Source organism: Pogoniulus pusillus, chromosome 6, assembly GCF_015220805.1.
Source record: "Pogoniulus pusillus isolate bPogPus1 chromosome 6, bPogPus1.pri, whole genome shotgun sequence".
NCBI lineage: Eukaryota > Metazoa > Chordata > Aves > Piciformes > Lybiidae > Pogoniulus > Pogoniulus pusillus.
In genome coordinates, this window is record NC_087269.1 from 13,714,175 (window position 1) to 13,733,792 (window position 19,618).

Sequence of the window (19,618 nt, forward strand, 5' to 3'; positions counted from 1 at the left end):
ATCACTTGCAGTTCTACCTGCTTAAAAAAAACAAACCCAGTATCTACACACCTAAAAAAGGAATAAGAAGCTCTAAGTATTCTTTTCTTCTCCCTCAAATGTAAGGGATTTATGGTTCAGGTTGATGGGGCTTGGTTTTCTTTGGAGGGAGAAGGACAAGTAGAAATGGACACATTTTCTCCAGATCCTATGTCCACACTAAATATAGCCACTAAACACAAATGCTATTAAAAATAGATGTCACAAGACTAACAGAGCCTGAAGAGCAGATAAAGTTAAATCTGGCAAGGTTTTTAAGGAAGGGGAAAAAAAAACACACAAAACACACACACATCAACTTTTAGGGTCCAGTTGTTAATGACTTTAATAGAGAACCCAGGAATTTTCTCAAGGCTGCCATGTGATTCAGAAACAAGCTCAGAACTGCTGCATACAGTTACTGTGACTTCTTTGTCACAGGTTATTAACTGTGCTCTTTAATATAACTTAATAGTGCAGAGACATAAGATGAGAACAGATGACTCAAAATCCCCAGATAAGGAAGACTGAGAAACCACTGCCCTCTGAAACTGTTCAGGCCACCAGGAAAGCAGCCATACAATGGCTTGTAGAAAGTGAGCCAATCTTAAAATATTAGTATTACAACATGAGGCTTTTCAAGCTGAATTCTTGTAGTTCTGGCAGGCAGGGAGCTAGAAATAGAGCACTTTGGATTTAGGATCACACATGCAGAGATCTGCCTGTGAAAAACACCAAGAGCAAGCGCCAGAGAGCATTTGAGCAGAGACCTAGGAAAACTGTCAGAAGTGAGGGTGGAGGGGGAAGGAACAACAGAACAAGCCCGCACACTCATCAACAACAAAAAGGAGACCAGTGGAGACAGTTCACTAGCTCCTTTCCAAAAATTACTTTGCTGCTCATTCGCTCCCTGCTTTAGCTTAGGAGCCACGTCACAAATTGATCCTGGAACAGGTAATGCCTTGCTCCCCTGCACAGCAACAACCAATATCAGATTAGCTGAAGGTGGACTTTTTTTTCAAATGAGACCTCTGTGCTGAGTAAAGTCAAGCAGATCACCTCCTAGGCTGCTATAAAGTGTATCTTACACTTCCTTGCATTAAATCTGAAGGACCAAATTAAGTAAGCTAAACGCTCAAGTTTGCACAACTTGTGGGCAGAAAGTTTTGACAGCATTGGTAGAAGTTCAACATCTTTTCAGAAGCTATTTATTGATTGATCTGTAAGTAAAAGAGTGACTTTTAAAAGAGAAACGTTTTTGCAGACCGTATCAGAACCCCTGTATATTCATACTTAAAGAGATCAGAGCAACAAGGGAGTGGGAATGTGCAGAAGCACTCTCTTAAAAGTAAGTTTCTTGCCTGGCAGCACAGAAGTGAAAAAGAGAATTATTTTGCATTTATGGACAAGAAACACTAACAGCAGACCCACCACCAAATCCTCCAGCTGTTCAGCCTGAGCAAGAGAACGACCCATCTCATCTTTTGCACCAGCATAAGGACTTGGCTTTTTGGTCTCCCTCCCCTAAATCTTCATTCTGTGTTCAGGTTAAGTATGTTTTCCTCCCACCCATAGTGAGCTTCAAAACCCAACCTGCCCAAACTTCTTTACAAGAAAAAAAAAAACAAAAAACAAAACAAACAACCCCAAAAACGTAAGACAACACCCAAACCTCTCTCCTTAAACAAATTCAAGTATTCCACTGACAGCACCACCATACAAACTGCCTGCTGCACCAATGATAGTAGGGATTGGGGCAGGGGGGGAGGAATACATACACACAAGACTTGAAGCAAGTTTACTGCAGCAGCAGGCTAATGTGGTGGGAAATGAACGATTAAAAACTCTAAGCTTATTTATTTTCAGCATTCTAGAAGAGAGTAACATGCAATTTGATTCTCACCCTTAATTTGTACATTCTCATGGGAATTTGGCAGGGCTGCTCTGAAGAAGAAGGTTTGAAGAACTCTTGCAAAAGATGCTGCGCTATGCCAGATCAAGCAAGCTATCAGTTATTTACATTCATTTCAAAGGACACAAAGGAAGCCCTTTATTTCCACCACAACTGCACTTTTTTAAAGAGAAAGCAGCCAGGATAGGCCTGGTTCTGGTACCAGGGCTTGTCAATACAAAGCACCCAACACAGCTGTTCTAGAATAAACATTTCAGCATGATCAAACTGCTCTGAATTAATTCAGAACTACAGAGATTCTTCCAGGACACAGCAATGTCAGGAGGGAACATGCAAGTTAGGAAGTCATCCTAAACTTCTTCTACTGGGACATTTCCCTGACAGGCAAGGAAAGTCCTCTGGCTACTAGGGAAAGCTATCTGTGGTCTGCACCTTCTAAGCCACCCAGAAGAATTTTTAAGAAGCCTATTTTAAGCACAATTCAGGAACCATAAGGAGGTATGTTTGGCTTAGTCACACTTGCAGGATTAAAATGCACATCTAATTCTCACAGCTATTAAATAAAAGTACTCCTGTGTTAAGACACAGGAGTGCATTTTATCTCTTTCAGACAGGGAAAATAGAGACAACTTGTTATTTTTCAAATTATGTATCACTACAGGTTAAAAACTGCATGGTACTATCTGGAGTCCAAGTAAGAACAGCTGTGGGAGAGAGAAGAACTGCCCTGTCCCCACAAATGCAGCAAAACCCATCCTAACCAGACAACAGCGGTGGCATCTATGCCACTTTTAAACATCTCCAGGGATGAGGAATCAACCAACTCCCTGAGAGCCCTTCTGGTCAAGAAGTTTCTTCTGGTATCTAATCTACACCTCCTCTGGTGCAACCTGAGGCTATTTCCTCTCATGCCATCAGTCCTTACTAGGGAGAAGAGGCCAACGACCACCTCATTACAACCTTCTTTTCAGGAAGTTGTAGAGATTGAGGAGCCTGATCCTCTTTTTTTTCTCCAGACTAAACAACCCCAATTCCCTCAGCCACTCCTCAGAAGGCCTGGACCCACTCCAGCACTTCAATGTCTTTCTTGTAGTGAGAGCCCCAAAACTGAGCTCCGTACTCAAGGCTGACTTCGACCCATGTTCACCAGCGCTGAATACAGAGGGACAATCACTTCCCTCCTCCTTGCCTGTCACCCGATTCCTGATACAGGCCAGGATGCTGCTGGCCTTCTTGGCCACCTGAGCACACTGCTGCCTCATATTCAGCCAGCTGTTGATCAACACCCCCAGCTCGTCTCTGCTGGGCAGTTTTCCAGCCATCCTGCCCCAAGCCTATAGCATTGCCTGGAGTTGTTGTGACCCAAGTGCAGGACGCAGCACTCGGCCGTGTTGAATCACATACTGCTCACCCTAGCACCCTTGATTCAACCTGTCCATGTCCCTCTGTAGAGCATTACTAACTTCAAGCAGATCAACACATCCTCCCATCTCAGTGTCACCTGAAACTTACTGAGGGTGCATTCAATGCCCACACCCAGATCACAGCTAACGATATTAAAGAGAACTGGCACAAACGCTGAGCCCTGGAGAGCACTGCTAGTGACTGATCTGTGTCACAGATGGAAGGCTTGTTCGCCTTCCATCCACGAAGATGAAACAAAGTTCAGAACACCAGCAGAGTAACCCTCCAAATCCTCAAAATTGAGCTGAGCAGGAATAAAGATCAAATGTCAAGCTGTCAAAGCCCAGCGTGTGAACAAAACAGCACCTGAAATTTAAGTGCAAATTTAAGTTCATTACCTAGAAAAAAAAAATGGACCAATTTACAGAGTTCTCCTCAAGGTAACTTTTGCAGTTGATAGAGGTGAACTCAAATATTCCCCTTCAGCTGAACTATGAGGTTAATGCAGCTGTAAAGATCACCTTTCAGCCAGATCATCTCTTAGGGAATGAACTGTTCAGCAGCATATTGATTAGATCTACTCAGGTATAATGAGCCCTGCTTGAAATTTCATTTAGCTATTTCTTTGAAAGCACTTTCCTGCACAAGCTATGTAGCATTATCATTTGGCTTGCAGAGAATAACAGAATTGAAAGAACACAAGTGAAAAAAAAAAAAACCGAATCAACCAAAAATTTTCCCTTTCTCACAAGCAAAGTCTTCTAACAGGAATTAAGATGTATTTGCCAGGTCAACACCTCCTAGAATTAAGACAAGGATGGAAAACCTCAGTCCCATTTTGACATAACCAGTATGGACAGGATATTGCAGAGGCAGAAAAAGACACATCTTTGCCGAGCCTATGGTCCCGGAGCCAGAAGGAAGCCTTGAGAAAAAGACCTGCAATCCTAAAGCACAGCACTGACAGGTGTTTTCCAACGCATTTTAAGACCCTGAAACTATTTATGAGTTACAAGATCAAAGCATCAATCAAACTGGAACATGACCACAGAGCTGAGGTCAGCCGTCTGAGCCTATGAATGGAGCTAAACCGCCTTGTTTATCTCAGCACGTGTGTACGCACTAAGCCTGAAAGACACCCAAGCAGCCCACCCCCTCCTCACTGTCAGGCCAGCTGAAAAAGCATGGAGAAGACACGACCAAGTAACAGGCGCGGATTCCCGTCAGCGGTTCTCACTATAATGGACAGATGAGTGGAAAAAGCAAGAAAGAAAACAACCTTGCTCGGCACCATGCCCACACACACATCCCAGTGCAGTAGGAAAAAGAGGCCAGGGGCACATACCAGTCACGTATCAGCTTTCTGGCCTGGGGAATGAGAAGATTTGAAAGATACCTAAATAGCCGCCACTCTCTGTCCTGAATGCACCTTCCCAAACTTCTCAATGAACAGGAACCCAAGAGGCCGCTCTGCAGAGCGTCCTCGCCTCAAGAAGGTGACAACCATCAAGCAGTACCTCCCACCCCCGCCGCAAGCCCACCTTTCTTGAATTCCTCCAACATAGCATCGAGCTTGGTATCATTGAAAACGAAGTGCAGTGGATGGTTGTAGAAGCGAGTGATGGTCTTCAGTGGGGTGCAGTCATCAGGGTCCACAAAAGCCAGGTCCTTAACAAAGAGCAGGTCCACGATGTTGGAGCGGTCACCCTCAAAAACGGGGATGCGGGTATAACCGCTCTCCATGATCTCAGACATAGTGTTGAAGTCGAGCATAGCCTCGGCAGTGATCATGAAGCAGTCTCGGAGGGGAGTCATCACATCCTCCACAGTCTTTGTGCGCAGCTCCAGGGCTCCTTGAATAATGTTGAGCTCCTCCTTGACTAGATCGTTATAAGGGTCGGTGACACGCAGCATCTCCAACAACTTCTCACGGTTGTAGACCGTGCCGATCTCCTGGCCCAGGACACAGTCCAGCAGCTTGCTGACGGGATAGGAGGCCGGGAAGGTCATCATCATGAAAAACTTGGTGAGGAAGATGGTGTTGGCGCCCACGGCCAGACCGTGCCGAGAGCAAATGGCCTGCGGCACGATCTCGCCGAAGATGACGATACCGATGGTGGAGACCACCACGGCCACCAGCCCAGAGCCGGCAATGTCGTCCAATAGAATGGTAAGAGTAGTGTTGACCAAGACATTGCCTAGCAGGAGAGAGCAGAGCAGGTAGTTGCCCTGGCGGCGCACGGGCTCAATGCGCTTGGCATAGTTCTTCTCTTTGTCCGTGCCGCAATTCTGCACAATGCGCAGTTCCATGGGGTCTAGGGCCATGAGGCCCAGGTTGAGGCCACTGAACATGCCTGACAGGCAGAGGAGGAGGGAGATGAAGATGACTTGCAGCCAGAAGGGCAGCAGGAACTTCTTCTCCTCGCCCACGATCATCTTGGTGTCTTCACCGTCATGGTAGATCCACGTGGTCTCGCCCCAGGGCGGGGGCCCGGCTGGCCCCTCGGCGCCCGACAGCCCTCCGGCGACCCCGGGCCCCAAGGCGGCGGCGGCGGGGGCCGAGACCGAGGTGCACAGGTAGTAGGACTTGCTCTTCTCCGTCTTGCGCAGGGGCTTGATCTCGATCTCGATGATGCCCGAGGTGCGGCGATTGAGTACGATGTGCGGCAAGATGATGATGTCCGAGGTGCGGATGCCGCAGCGCTGCGGGGCGCCGCCGCCGCCCGTTACCCCGCCGCCGCCCCCGCCGCCGCCGCGCCCCGCCGCCCCCGCCGCCGCCCGCCCGCCCCGCCGCCGCTCGTGCTCCGTGAAGGCGATGCGCGACCAGGTCTCGTTGTTGATGTTCTGCCCGTAGACCCGCAGCTTCACCCGCGTCCGCTCGCTCACCCGCAGCGCGCCCCCTTCCATGAAGGAGACGTCGTCCGTGTCCTCCAGCCGCAGGCCGATGATCACCGTCTCCTCTGCCGCCGCCGAGGGGGGAACAACAGCGGCGGCAGGCGGCGCGGCAGCGGCTGCAGCCGGGGGTCGCCGGCCCAGGCAGCCGCCGAGCAGCAGCAGCAGCAGCACCACCCGCGCCCCCCGGCCGCCCCCCGCCATGTTCCCACCGGGCAGCGCGGCCATCTTTAGTCAGGGCTCGGCGCCGCCACGGCCCCGCATTGCCGCGCGGCGCCTGCGGCGTGCCCCGGCTCCCCCGGCGGCGGCGGTGGCGGCAGGCGCGGCGGCGGGGAAGGCGGCAGGCACGGCTGCCCACGAGACCCGACAGGCGGCGACTGCCAGGCCGGGCCGAGCCGAGAGCCGCCTCAATCCGCTGCCCTCCCCGCCCCTCCCCGCCCGCCCCACGGGGCGGGGCCAGGCCCTTGCGCTGCCAATCAGAGCCCGCCTCTCCGCCAATGGCAGCCTGGCCCCGCCCCGCCACCGCCACCGCCTCCCCAGCCCGAAGGGCGCGTGACTTCGGTGTGTACGCCAGGCGCCCGGGGCGGGGCCGGCCGAGCAGCCGTGGCCAATAACGACGGGGCCTGGGGCCGGCAGGGCGGAGCCTTGGGAGGGCGCGACCAATTGGGGCGCGGTGCGGCCGGAGGGCCGGGACGGCGCGTGCGGCGCTCGGCAGGGCGACTGGCGAGCCCCCGCGCTGCGGGCCAAAGCGGTCGGGAGGAGACAGGACCGACGAGATCTGACCCTCTTTCCTCTCCTCTTCTCCTCTCCCCTTCCCTCCTTTCCCCTTCCCTGCCCGACCCACTACAGCTGCAACTGCCGCTGTCCACGGACTTTACCGGGACGCCGGCCTCTCAGCGTCCCCGCTCGCCCGAAGTTCCCCACACCAGTAGGCGATCGTGCAGCGCCCCCTGGCGGCCCCGTCCCGGTTCGACCAGGCGGAGATCATCCCTCGCCCCTCGCCGCTGCGCCCTTCCCCCGGCAGCGGACAGAAGCTTTCCGCAGGGTTGTGTGTTCGGGGCTGCGTCCTTGCTGTTGGCACTGCTAGCAGCCGAAGACGGCAGCGGCTAAACTAGCACCGTCTGGCGGTGCCCGCACTTGGCTCTGCCGCGAGTCGCCGTCGGTGCGGTACAGCGAGGTGAGCTACGGCACAGAACAGTCATTCAGCCGTCGCTCCGCCCCGCCGGCTCCTCGTCTAGCACCCCGGCATCTCCCTGGCTATGTCGTTCCTGCGAGCGAAATAAAATGTTTCATGTTAAATGCAAACGGGATGCACTCCTCTCTCACACCCTCATCTTCTGCTCATCTGATCGGGGCACCTTCATCCTCCTTAATTTAGACAAATCCCCATGACAAGACCTGACATGAGTGGGACTGAGGCTGTGGAGTTCCCACTAAGGATTATTAAAACCTCTCGAGGCTGTCTGCTCCGCTCTGCTCTGCTTATCCACAGTGCATGAATGCATGATGGGCCCCGACTCAGGATTAAAAAAATAATACAATAAAAATCACTGTGGGCTTAAATTCTGCACCAAGAGCTGCACTGCTTCCGAGGCCTTAGCTGCCACAATCCCAGCTGGGGCAACAAATGCCCCTAAGGCTAGCCATCTCCACAAGCACTTGAAAAGAGGCTGGGGGGCAGCCTCTTCTCCCATGCAGCAAGTGACAGGACAAGAGGAAATGTCCTTGGGCTGTGCCAGGAGAGGTTTAGGTTCGATATTAGGAAAAAAACCTTCCCCCAAAAGGGTTGTCAAGCATTGAGATAGTCTGCCCAGGATAGTAGTGGTACTTAAAAGTACTTAAGTGCTCCAGAGGTATTTAGAATATTTCTGTGCACAGTGCTTAGGGACATAGTTTAATGGTGGACTTCACAATGCTGAGAGCGATCTTAAAGGTCTTTTCTAACTTAAACGATTCTACCATGCAATTAGCAATATATGGCATCCTAGACAGCCACAGACAAACAGCCGTGGGAGCATCCAGTATGGCTTGTGGTGGCTGAGACTACACTTCAGTGTGAGGAGACAGAACAGCTTCCTTGCCATAAAATGCTTGGGAAACAGAAGAGTAGAGAAGACTGTGCAACACATCCCAGTATGACAGTGAGCAGAGTTCTGGAGGCTGTAGAAACAAATTTTTCCTGACTCTACAGCTCATTCAACTCAATCTGGAGGAATTCTGCAGGTCTGCTTCACCAAGGAGATAACAAGAGCCACAGCAACTCCCAACTGACCTCAGTGAGCAGAGACTCAGGAATCACTTCCCTGCCACTTCAGGGTGAATCAGGGCACCCTAACTTACAGCTCCTGCCTTCATAGCACTTGCAGAGGATAGACTCCAAATGCTGCAGAACTTGCATGGTGAGAAGGGGATCTGGCTCATCTCTACAATCACCAAAACACCCAGACCAGGTTGTTTTGGGATTTCTCACATGGGATGAGGCTTTAGAACCTCCTCTTTTCATGGTTTGAGGAGTAAAAATTACCCAGGCTGTGCATGCACAAGCAAAGGCAGGCAGGCAAGACACCCTCACACCAACAGCCTGGCAAAGCCCCCTACTCTATTGTTCAAAACCAGTCAAGTCCTCTCAGCTGCTTCCTCCCAGAAGTGCTGAGAGCCTGGAAGAAGTTAGTGCTTTGCACATGCAGTGGCGTTTAGCCGTGACCTTTTTTCATATGCACGCAAGAGGGGGGGACCTCTCTGCAGGAGCCTCTCTCCCCAGGCAAGCTGTAAGGTGCTGAAAGGGCCGCGGCAGGGACTCATGCCTTTTTAATGAAGGGGTCTGCAGGCAGGACCTCCCACCCCATCTGCTCTTCCATTCGTGCTGGGAAGTTTCTCTTTGATAGCTGGAGCTAATTGCTGCAAACCTGCTGGGATAGGCTGTCCGAGGACTTTGAGACGAAGTCTTTGTAGATCCAGAAGAGGATTATTCAGAGGGGATTAAACTGCATCTTAGTTGGCTTTTCGGCAGATCCTTCCCAAGGTCCCATCACTGGGGTTACTCCACACAATTTCAGAGCTACTCTCACCTGTTGAGTCACAGTCACCTCCAAGGCTGGTCTTCTAGGAAGCCCTACCTGAAACTAGCTAATAAATGCCCTGTTGATTCCAAGTAACACCAAGGATTACTTTTTTCAACCGTGGTACAGTTCTAAACTTGCAAATTTTTGCACACCAAATAGGTCAGACTCATTCTCTTGTCTAAAGCCAAAAGGAGAGGTGAGCAAGGTGACTTTATAGGAAACCATATTTATGGGCATTGCTTGTTTAATTTATAAACTGTAAATTAATCATTCCCCTAATCTGTTGATGACAGGGGTCAAGTTAAGCATTTCAGACTGCAACATTCACTTCTGGTTTGCCTGTCACTGTGTGACAGGAGTTACCTGACCACTTAGAGTTTTCATTCCATATGTTTCTGAAATGGCTCCATACCACCTGAATCCTCTTCAGCCACTGCTACCACAAAGCATCCTTGGCACTTGCCCATGTTTCTGAACTCAAACATTTTACTGCTTGCTTTTTACTCTCTTCCATGGCATGGAAAGATGTTATTTAAAAGGCAGAGAGGATAAATTTGGTCCCTCATGGAAAATCAGTGTATGAGGAGGGGTAGTAACAAGTCTCTTATTTCTGAATTCAGCTGCTCACCCAAGGGTTCAGACACCACTGCTGTTCAGCAGCCTCCAGCCTTTCCCCACACCCTCTGTGGCCCAGGGTATGCAGGAGTCACATGAGGCAACAGGAGCACAGCCTCCCACGGCAGCCTCAAAGCCCTTACCCCTCGCTCCTCACCCACTGTGGGACACGGCCAATCTGGCTTCTGCTTTTCCAGGTACACTGCATTTCCCTGCAAAATTCCACAGGCATTTTGCAAAGGACTCTGAGCTCTCCCACTAGATGGAGTCCAGGGAAAAATAGAAACCTCCGTTGTGCTGCAGAGGGAAAGGAAGAGAAATTCCCATCTCCTGGAACGGGCTGTTGGGCTGTAAGCACAGGGAGTTGTATTTTGAGCATCCTCCTGCAAATAACAGGGACATCCCTCTGCACCTCATGTACTAAGTTATGGTCTTCACGGAAAAGCAGAGCTGGCTGAGTCCTCAGAAGGTGACTGATCCTTCTTGTCCACCACCTTGGGCAGGTGTTTTGTTTCGACCACATTATGGAGGCTGCTTAGCTGGCAGGGACTCTGCTTGGTGGATGCTTGCAGCTCCATATCGGTGGCAAGCACATGGAGATCAAAAGAAGGAAAAAAGCAACTGGACTGCTTACTGCTGTGCCTTTTGCATCTCAGAAGCCTTTACATCTCAGTTGCAGACTCCCCAGGACCTCAGATTGGAGGCAGGCTCACGCAGCGGGGTGTGTGCTGCAGAGTCAGGCTCTGCACAGCATTGAGGCCTCCTTTCACACTCCAATTTGCCAAGCTGCCTTCTGCAAACGTCTCTGCTTTGGGCTGGGCTGCTGCCCAGCACGTGCTGCTGCCAAACCCATGCCAGACCTGTCATCACACATGTAGGAACCCATGACCTCTTTCCCACAGAGACAGTCCCTGTCTATGTGTCTAAGTCATGCAGCTGCTGCCACAGAAATGCTGCCCATCCTCACCACAACCAGCCACAACATGCCCTACCAGCCTCAACAGCAACCTACGAGCCCTGTGGTTCCAGCCATGAGCACACGACCTTTGATTTTAGACATTTATTTGCTCTCTGGTGGAAGCCACACACTACACAGGGCCATATCCTTCTGCCCTGCTGGTATCCACCAGGGCACTACTTGCCACTCAGCAGCATCTTTGGGGACCACAAGTGCCACTAGGATGGCAGGCAGTCCCAGGGGCTGCTTGATGCTCCAGTAGCTCAAAGGGATTGCAGATCTTCTCCTGGAGGACAGAGAACAACCTTGGGCAGAATTAGGCCAGAGGAAAGCAAAAGACACCCTAGGAAAGTGGCATTTTCCCCAGCTGCCTTCTGCCAGCAGGGCAGAGCAAGCGGATCCTTTGTAGCTAACACTGAAGCAGCCCCAGGTCACTCCAGCAGCTTTTCCCTGCTGTGAATAGGAAGCCAAGAACTTCTCTGGGACTTTGGCTCTGCTTTTATCTGAGAAATGCCTCCTGCTTGGACCGGGACCCAAGAACATCTCCCCCTCCCCAAGTACAAGGTTGTATTTCAGGGACACACAGCTGCAGGGTGTTATCTTCCTTGCCTCTCCTGGCCCATGTACAGCCTAGAGGGCCCACCAAAGAGAGAAACAGAGAGGTTTCCAGCAGATAGACACACTTTGTGCTGCAGGATCAGGGCTGGCAGCTGGGGTCAAGCCCATATCAGTAACTGGGAGAGCAACAAGCAGAAAGGATTCTTAGGGATAGGCCTTCACTTCCCTAGGGCAGTCTGTCCCAAACTGTTTTGCCAGCGGATGTCTAGACCTTGGGCAGGTCTAGCTGCCAGTCTCAGCAGCTCCCACAGACATATTGTGAAGACAAGGGACTCACATGCCCAGTGGTTTGAGCAGACCACTGCTTTGGAGGGCTCCAACCCCTGCTGAGGTGCAGCTGCTCAAACTCAGGTACCAGGTACCACCCTCAATACCCCATGAGCTCCTGCTTAGCTCAGGAGGACTCAGGTGCTATGATGCAGCCCGTCTGATACCCCAATGAAACTCTGATGCCACAGGACACCCATATCCCCATCCCTGAATCCAGCTCTGCAGCTGCCTGCTACCAACCTTCACTCTCTTGCCACAGCAGCCCTGTGGTGTAGTGGTGTTGGCCTTGCCAGCTTGGATCAGGAACTCCTTTGCAAACCTGGAACTCTGCAGGATCGCAGCCATCTCAGCATCCACATCCACTACCTCTCCTTTCTGGGAGCAAAGAGATAGTCACAAGGCTGTGGCTGAGGGTATGTGTAACCCAGGAGACCCTAGCCACCCAGACAGATGACAGCAGGAGTAATAGCAAGAAAACAACCTGGCCCAAAACCTTGAGAAACACTCACAATGACCACACATCTGGCTTTAAACCCTCCTGTGAAACCACCATGAGTATCCTGGTCACACCTTCAACCCAATGCAATGCATGGGTCCAAATCCCTTTCTCACCTGTTTGCACGTTCCCTGGTGTATATGGCCCCTTTGCTCTCACTCACCACACCCTCTACCAAAGCTTAGCCCCAGAATCATACAGAGTGCTGCTGCATAGCACTGCTTCATCGGCTTTACCACATCCCTACAGACCAGGACTGCTCAGCACCTCAGGGAACCCCAATGTGCCTCCCCACACCTTGAAGGTGAAGTTGGCATCAAACACCAGCTCTTCTTCATGCCCCAGAATTCCACCATTGTAGATGGCCTGGCTCGGCCCAGCCTGGCTGTCAGCTGGCACCTTGAACAGACGGAAAGTTGCAGAGACGAAGCAGCAGTTGCCTGCAGGAAAGAGCTTGGTGTGTTTGGTATCAAGTGTCTGGGCTGGGACCCTGAAGAGCCTGGAATCCCAGCATGACTCCTCACAGCTGCCCAGAGCCTTGATCAGACCCTCACCAATGATGTCCTCCAGCTCCTTGTTGCCAATGGTGATGGGGCTGGCACAGACCAGGCATGGGGTTTTGAACCCAACCTCCTTGGCAATGCTGTACAGGTCTCTCCAGTACAGGGCTCCTGCCAGGCACTCCCCTAGCACAAGATCATGGACACAAGTGATGGAGGCAAGAGTCTAGTTCCACCCATCCCATCCCACCCCTTCCCTGGAGCCCTACGCACCCCACAGCACCCTGTGCTTCTGGGTGGTCTCACTCAGGCGCTGGCTGGCATAGACATCACTGAAGTACATCTCTCCCCCAGGCTGGAAAGCAGCAAGGAGTGAAAGGAGACACAAAGATGCAATGGGAAGAAGGGGTAGGGAGAATTAGGTACCCTCAGTGCTACCCTGCTCAGGATCCTCTGCACAGGTGCCCTCCCCTGGCCCCATCCTGCATCCCTACCTTGCTGGATCCCATTTGGTACATTCCAGTGGCACCTCAAAAGCAAGACCACCCCAACTCTGCTCTGGTCCTGCTGCAGGACCAAACTCAGCATTACCTTTAGCACGCGGTAGGCCTTATGCAGCACAGCCCTCTTGTCAGGGACAAGGTTGATCACACAGTTGGAACTGGGGAGGAGACCAAGGCTCATTTGCACCCTCTTGGCTGCTGCATATCACACCACTTCATGCAGGGTTTGGGGACATCAATTTAACCATGAAAAGGGCAGCTCTAGTTCAGATTTTCCCTTTCCTAGCAGGTGCTCCCAGTGGGATGCAGACCCAGATCCAGAGGCCACCCCAAGGCCCTGAGGAGCAGCAGATGCACAGGGAGTAGCACATGGAGTCACAGTGCCCTGCACAGTACCTACATGACAATATCGTAGCTCTCATCAGCCACCCCAGCATCATCCAGCTTCTCTATGTAGCCCTGGAGGAACTCCACGTTTGGCTTTTGGTAGCCGAATTTGTCCATGTGGTAGGCAATGTGCTTCTTTGCAACCTCAACCTGAGAGTAGGAAGGCAGGGATGGTGGGTTGATGTTGAGGGGAAGAGGGGAAGCCCTGGCTATGTGCTGTACCTGTTCCTTAGTCATGTCTATCCCAGTGACATGGCCTCGCTCCCCAACCAGCTGGCTCAGCAGGTAGCAGTCTCTGCCACTGCCACTACCCAGGTCCAGGATCCAGCATGACTCTAGGCACTCAGGAATCACCAGACCGCAGCCATAGTACCTGGAGGGATGCTGAGCTGAGCTGGGCTGGTGTCCCTGCAGTGTGGCAGTCCATGGGGCTGCAGCCCACGGGGAGGCAGCAGCGGATGGAAGATCTTGGGGTTTACCTGGCCACCACCTCCTCGTGGACACGCTCCAAAGCATCTCTCACCACCTTGGAAAGGGGCCTGGCCAAGGTGACGCAGGCATTGGTTTTCAGGTCCTCCGACTTCTGCAGCTCTTTGCCATAGTAATCCTGAGATGGGAAGGACAAAAGCCACCGAACTACAGCAAGCTATGCCCCAGGATCTCTCCATGCGCGAAAATGTGGGGACTATGCCTGTCCTCAGCTTGTACACACTCCCGGTGTCCTCTGTCACTGATGCTGTCGTTTGCATCCAGCTGTAAACCAGGCTAACAGCAAGCGTTCATTTGTCCCTATCCTCCCTAGCTCCCTTTGCCTGCATGCACAGATGTGTTTGTACTGTGGGAGGTTTTAATTCCCGCTCGCAGAACTCTGCAGTCTGCCGGCACTGTCTCTCCAGCGAGAGGGGCCCGGGGAACAAGGACAGGGAAATGCGAGGCTGCACAGCTCCCCGTCCCTGCGGGAAACGCCAGCAAAGCAGCAGCCGCCCACACCTGATGGTTCTGTGACCGCAGCAGGCACCGCGGCACAGCCTGGGCTCGGCCCCACTGCCCAGCACCACCCCCCACTCCTGCCCGTGTTCCTCACCTGCACCTCCCGCTGGATCTGCTCTCGCAGGGAGCCGGCACTGCAACAGGAACGTGGGGCTGGTGCCTGACACCACACCATCGGCGCTGCGCCAGGCCTTCCCGAAGGCTCTGGAGCCTCCTTTACCCCCCAGATACTGGAGCACCATTTGTCCAATTCCCCCCTCCGGCAGAACCCAGAGACGCCCCTAAACCCGCAGCCTAGTGGAATGCCGCACCTGACACTCTTCCCCTCACACCCAGACCCAGCTGCCCGAAAATTCCCCGCAGGGCAAACACACACACCCGCACCCCGCCCTGCTCTGCAGAGAACCCTCCATTGCAAGCGCTGCCCTCCGGGACGCCCCAGGACGCGCAGCACAAGCCCCAGGGCTCACGGCGCACCACCCCGCCCGGACTCTGACCGACCTGGGCCACGCTCCGCCCCGACACCCTACGCCGCCCCAGTAACCCCTGCACGGCCCCGACACCCTACGCCGCCCCAATAACCCCTGCACCGCCCCGACACTGGATCCTGCCTGGTGCAGGCACCGGGCACGCTGCCCCGCAGAGGAGCTCGCCCCTCTCCGATGGGGGTAACGCTGCCATCACCCACGGTCCGTGTCCACACTTACGGCCTCTTCGTATCCCCGCACCCAAAAAAACCCCACCCCTCTGCCTCTTGCCCCAACAGCTCTGCATCCCAGTGGCACAGCCCTCCTCCTCCTCGTCCCAAATGCAGAGACCCGAGTTTAATGCCACGGGGCTGCTCCGGCCACTGCAGAAGATGGAACCTTGGAAGGGAAAAGCACCTGCAGCGAACTGCATCTGCAAAGCCACCCCTTGAGCTGAAGCAGCCTAGTGGACACCTAGAGGACAAAGACCCACTGCCATTAACACTCTCCCCACTGCACAAGGCCCACCAGCCATGGCATTCAGCACACACTTCAGTGGTGGTGGTGAGGGCAGCTTTTATTCTCAGTTGCAGATTCTCTAGCAACTCAGGGAAAACCCCCATTCCCAAAGTATACCAGCAAGGCTGGGGACCAGGACCCCTCCCAAAGCAGAAACACCCCCATGGCCCGGGGCTAACAGTGGGGATGCAGGAGTGGTGTGCTACAGCAGATGAAACCCAAACAGGTAGTGGCACTGGAATGGATGGTGAAATGCAACAGAGGAGGCTCTACAGCACAGGAGCCAAACTCCAGCAGTGCTCCAGCAGGAATGTGACAGGCCAATGCCTGCTTCTGGCCTGCCTTCTGCTATCAGCTGATGAAAAGCACACTCAAGCAAACAAGTGCTTCCCATGTGCTCTAAGTGCTCCAGATAAATAATTTACCAAAACAAAACCCAGCATTTAATTATCTGGGCCTGATGTCACTCCCTGGGATGTGAGCAGGAGCCCTGTTGCTAGACCCCCAAAACCAGGTAGTGCAGAACTAAGCACAACAGCTTATGATGCTCTCCTACCTGCTTCCTAGTCATGTCTTTGGAGATTTTCCCAACCAGATACAAGCATACACCACAGCCAAGGCTGCTTCACCAAGAGCTGGAGCAGCAGCCCAGGAAGAGGAATGCAGCTGAAGGCCGAGGGCCATGCAGATGGGTTGTCAAGGGGGATGGAATTCCAGAGTCTGGTGGAGTGGAAAACAAGATAACCTCCAAGCAGGATGCTGGCCAAACCATGTTCAGCTGGGCCAGCGACAGGGCTGTGTGCCCAGACTCATCTCTTCAGAAATTCTGGGCTTGGACTGGCACCTCAGTCTACACTGAAGCACTTCTCTTACCCACCCAGGCACTTACAGATCTCACTGATTAACATGCCCTAAATTGTATTCTGTGTCATCTGTGTCTAAATACAGACCAGTGTCAAACTGCAGGCACCTGCATTTAGAACCCATGGCTAGACTTCATGCATTTCTTTCATGGGGTGCTGGTGTGGGCTGAGTACCTCATGGTGCATGGGAGGAAAGTGGACACAGGAATTGTCAGATGGAGCAACGTTTCAAGTAAATTTGTTAGGAGCTGGTGAGCAGACAAGCATTCTGGAACGGAAATGTGGATGGAGGCACAGGAGAGGGGCCCACATGCCCAGAAACACAGAATCTGCTGATATCCCAGCTGACATTCAGCACCATCCAGACATAGGTCTGAATCTCAGGGTCTGGAGGGAAAAAGACACTTTGCTGCCCTCAGTGCCAGTTGAGATGTCCATGTGCCTTCTGATATGCTTCATTTCAGCAAGTGACTCAGCTGGTCCTGTAAGTTTGATGACTGTTCAACACTAGGGACCAAGGAAGAAAAGATCATAGTGAAATCTGCTCCACAGATCTCATCCTGTGGGATCAGAACAGCTCAAGTGCCAACACTATAGCAAAAAAAACCCATGGGATTCCACAATCCACCTCAGTGTCCCCACACGACAGACCTCATTTCGTGCATTCATAAGCAGACAGCTCTACTGTACACCACCCTCAGATCCTATCACAAAATCTTCACAAGCTCTATCACATTAATGAAACAAATGGAACTTCTGGTATAATAAATTCTCCCCCCAGTCAAATTTCCAACTCTTCAAACTCCTGAAACACTCTCCTGCTGGGCAAGATGTCCCAGCTGCAAAAAGCTTTTCACTCTATTTTCTCCCAAACCTACTCCACCATTTTTCCCTTTGCATCAATCCTCACACATCCCTCAGGCCCTCCTGGCATTTCTTCAGCAGACTACTCACTTCTTCTGAATTGCTTCTTGCCTAGATGAAAAAAGGAGACAAAAAGAGCATTAGAAGAATAAAATCTCAGCAACTGGGTTCATGCTATGTTGAAGAAAATGGACTTGATCAAAATGCTCAGGAAGCAAAAAAAACAGTATGTTTCCAGATTAAGTTCTGAGAGGACAGCAGCAGCACTGGTTTCTTTAGCCCTACATGCATCACACACTTTCAGAGGAGATACAGTGCAGGAGGCAAAAACCTCAGCTCTTGTGCCAAAACAGCCTGAGCTATAAAGTGCTGCTGAAAAAGAGCTAGATGACAGTTCTAGGGTCTGGTCAGCTTTGAGAAGCCAGACAAGAGATCAGTCTGAATGGGCTTCATGCAAAGTCTTCAAGTAGAATGGAAAGGGATTAAGTGATACACTCAGCTCTCTAGAAAGAATGTGGTGTTCTCTACTTACTGGTACTGCAGATGAGTAGTTATTATGGCCATTTTCCTTAAACTCTGTGGAGAACAAGACAAAAGATGAATGTCTGATGGGAGCAGTTCAATGGAATTACAGGGCAAACTGTGCCAGTGCCCTGGGGAGCAACTCCAGCATAGCTGGATCACTGCATCACTGCCCTGCTTCTGAAACACCCACACCTGTATCTGTCAGCAGTGGTACATTCCTCTCTTCTTCACAGAGGGGCACAGACATTAAGTGCTTTGTTTCAGCCTATAGTCCCCCTGAGCTTCCTGGCAGAGATGGCTTGGGCTGGACACTGGAAGACCAGCAACACAACTGGGTTTAAGAACCACTAAATTATCCTGGCCATCAGCCTTGCTGTCTGAACATGTTTTATTTCAGGGCTCTGGTAACATGTCTGCATATCTGTTCTTAAACTGTCCTCTCTTCCTGCCTACTAGAAACACTACTGCTCTAGCAGATATACACAGCTTACATCTTCTGAGTGCAGGATGGCATCCTCTTGCATCACCATGTTTCTAGCAGCTTGACCCAGGAGCTGAAAGACAAATGAACAGAGCAGACTGCAAGACAACGGCTCCAAGTTTCCCGAGACACTTGTGACAGCTGCTCAGCAGACTAGCATGCAGGGCTGACAACTCGGGGGCTGACAGGCTGTGCGGCTGGACCGAAGCACCGCGGCGCCGTGCCCACTCCGCAGAGCACGGGGCTTTGGGAGATCCAGATGCACCGCTCCAGCCCATCACTCAGGAGAGAGGGGAAACGGCAGCCTCCCGCTTCCCGCCACCTCCCCAGCGCTGTCACAGGCAGCTGGAGCCCGGGGATGCTGGCACCTGCGGCCCCAGAGCAGTCCGGCGGTGCCCCGAAAGCGCAGCCCCGTCCGCTGCCCGGGCCGCGCCGCTCCCATCCCCTGTGCAGGCTGAAGGCCGCCCCCTCCCACGGACTACAGTTCCCAGCGTGCCCCGCGCCGGCCTCCCACTCCCGGCGATGCCGCTCGGCAGCTGGCGGCGCTCCGCGGCCACGCCGCTCCGCCCAGACGGTGCTCCCAACAAGCGCTGCCGTGCGCGGGCGGGACCGGGCCGGGCCAGTCGCCCGTCGCCCCCGGCTCCTTCTCGCCTCGGGGCCGCACTGCACGCCGGGCCCTGCAGTAGGCCGCCCGACAGCGCCCACCGCTCACCTCGGCGCTACGGGAGCCCTTCAGCACCTGTTTGGTGAGCGCGATCACGTCGGTGCCGCAGCTCGTCACCTTCTCGGTCAGAAGCCCCTTCACCGAGTGGCCGAAACGCGCCTGGGCGTCCGCTGCGCCCCCCGCCGCCATCGCACCTGCCCGCGCCCCGCCGCGCCCCGCCTCGCGCCGCTACGGCGAGCGCCGGGGGCCGAAAGACTCGGGAAGGCGCAAGGCTCGGGGCGCCGTCGGGGCGCAGCCGCGGAGGGGTGCTCCGGCCTGGGGCCGGCCGGCTCGGGGCTTTTGCTTCCCTGTTACCTCCCCCAGAACACCTCAGGCTCGGATATGACCCCGAGCACAGACAACCTGAAGTTGCCCAGCATTTCCCGGGGCTGCCAAGCGCTCGCCATCGCTGCCAGGCACTACCCAGTGCTGAGCGGGACTGATGAGAGCTGACAAGGACTTTATGGCACTGGCCGGTGCTTGCCTACTACCGTCCAGGGCTGACCAGTGCTGCCTGTGGCTTTCCAGTGCTCACCAGTGCTGATCAGAGCTGCCCAGCACTGCCCGGTGC

The 19,618-nt window shown here is 53.2% G+C and overlaps 3 protein-coding genes across 10 annotated transcripts in view; all 3 read right to left on the bottom strand.

The window, feature by feature from the left end:
- CNNM2 (cyclin and CBS domain divalent metal cation transport mediator 2) overlaps positions 1-6,589 on the bottom strand; it is a 147,010-nt gene extending 140,421 nt beyond the window's left edge. For all 6 annotated transcript variants that reach the window (XM_064144466.1, XM_064144465.1, XM_064144469.1 and 3 more), the window contains exon 1: positions 4,876-6,589. In XM_064144466.1, coding sequence (XP_064000536.1) covers positions 4,876-6,454 — 1,579 coding nt within the window. In that variant the 5' untranslated portion in view covers positions 6,455-6,589. The remainder of the gene's footprint in view (positions 1-4,875) is intronic.
- A 481-nt stretch (positions 6,590-7,070) lies between these two features.
- AS3MT (arsenite methyltransferase) lies at positions 7,071-15,078 on the bottom strand. Of its 3 annotated transcripts, XM_064144475.1 has the most exons (11): positions 15,004-15,078; positions 14,720-14,759; positions 14,115-14,242; positions 13,858-14,008; positions 13,649-13,785; positions 13,337-13,406; positions 13,019-13,100; positions 12,800-12,931; positions 12,543-12,685; positions 11,990-12,124; positions 10,668-11,147 (listed from the first exon to the last, which is right to left on the bottom strand). In XM_064144475.1, the coding sequence occupies exons 1-11, from the start codon at positions 15,036-15,038 to the stop codon at positions 11,049-11,051; spliced, it is 1,152 nt and encodes a 383-aa protein (XP_064000545.1). In that variant the 5' UTR covers positions 15,039-15,078; the 3' UTR covers positions 10,668-11,048. The 3 variants fall into 3 exon arrangements, with proteins under 3 accessions (XP_064000547.1, XP_064000545.1, XP_064000544.1); XM_064144477.1 differs by lacking the exons at positions 10,668-11,147; positions 15,004-15,078 and adding an exon at positions 7,071-7,494 and having other exon boundaries at positions 14,720-14,946; XM_064144474.1 differs by lacking the exon at positions 15,004-15,078 and having other exon boundaries at positions 14,720-14,940.
- Positions 15,079-15,648: 570 nt separating this feature from the next.
- Positions 15,649-19,223, bottom strand: BORCS7 (BLOC-1 related complex subunit 7). Its single transcript, XM_064144482.1, has 5 exons — positions 19,057-19,223; positions 18,355-18,417; positions 17,871-17,914; positions 17,429-17,449; positions 15,649-16,981 (listed from the first exon to the last, which is right to left on the bottom strand). Exons 1-5 carry the CDS (start codon positions 19,195-19,197, stop codon positions 16,930-16,932), a joined length of 321 nt encoding a protein of 106 aa, XP_064000552.1. The 5' UTR covers positions 19,198-19,223; the 3' UTR covers positions 15,649-16,929.
- Positions 19,224-19,618: the final 395 nt, after the last annotated feature.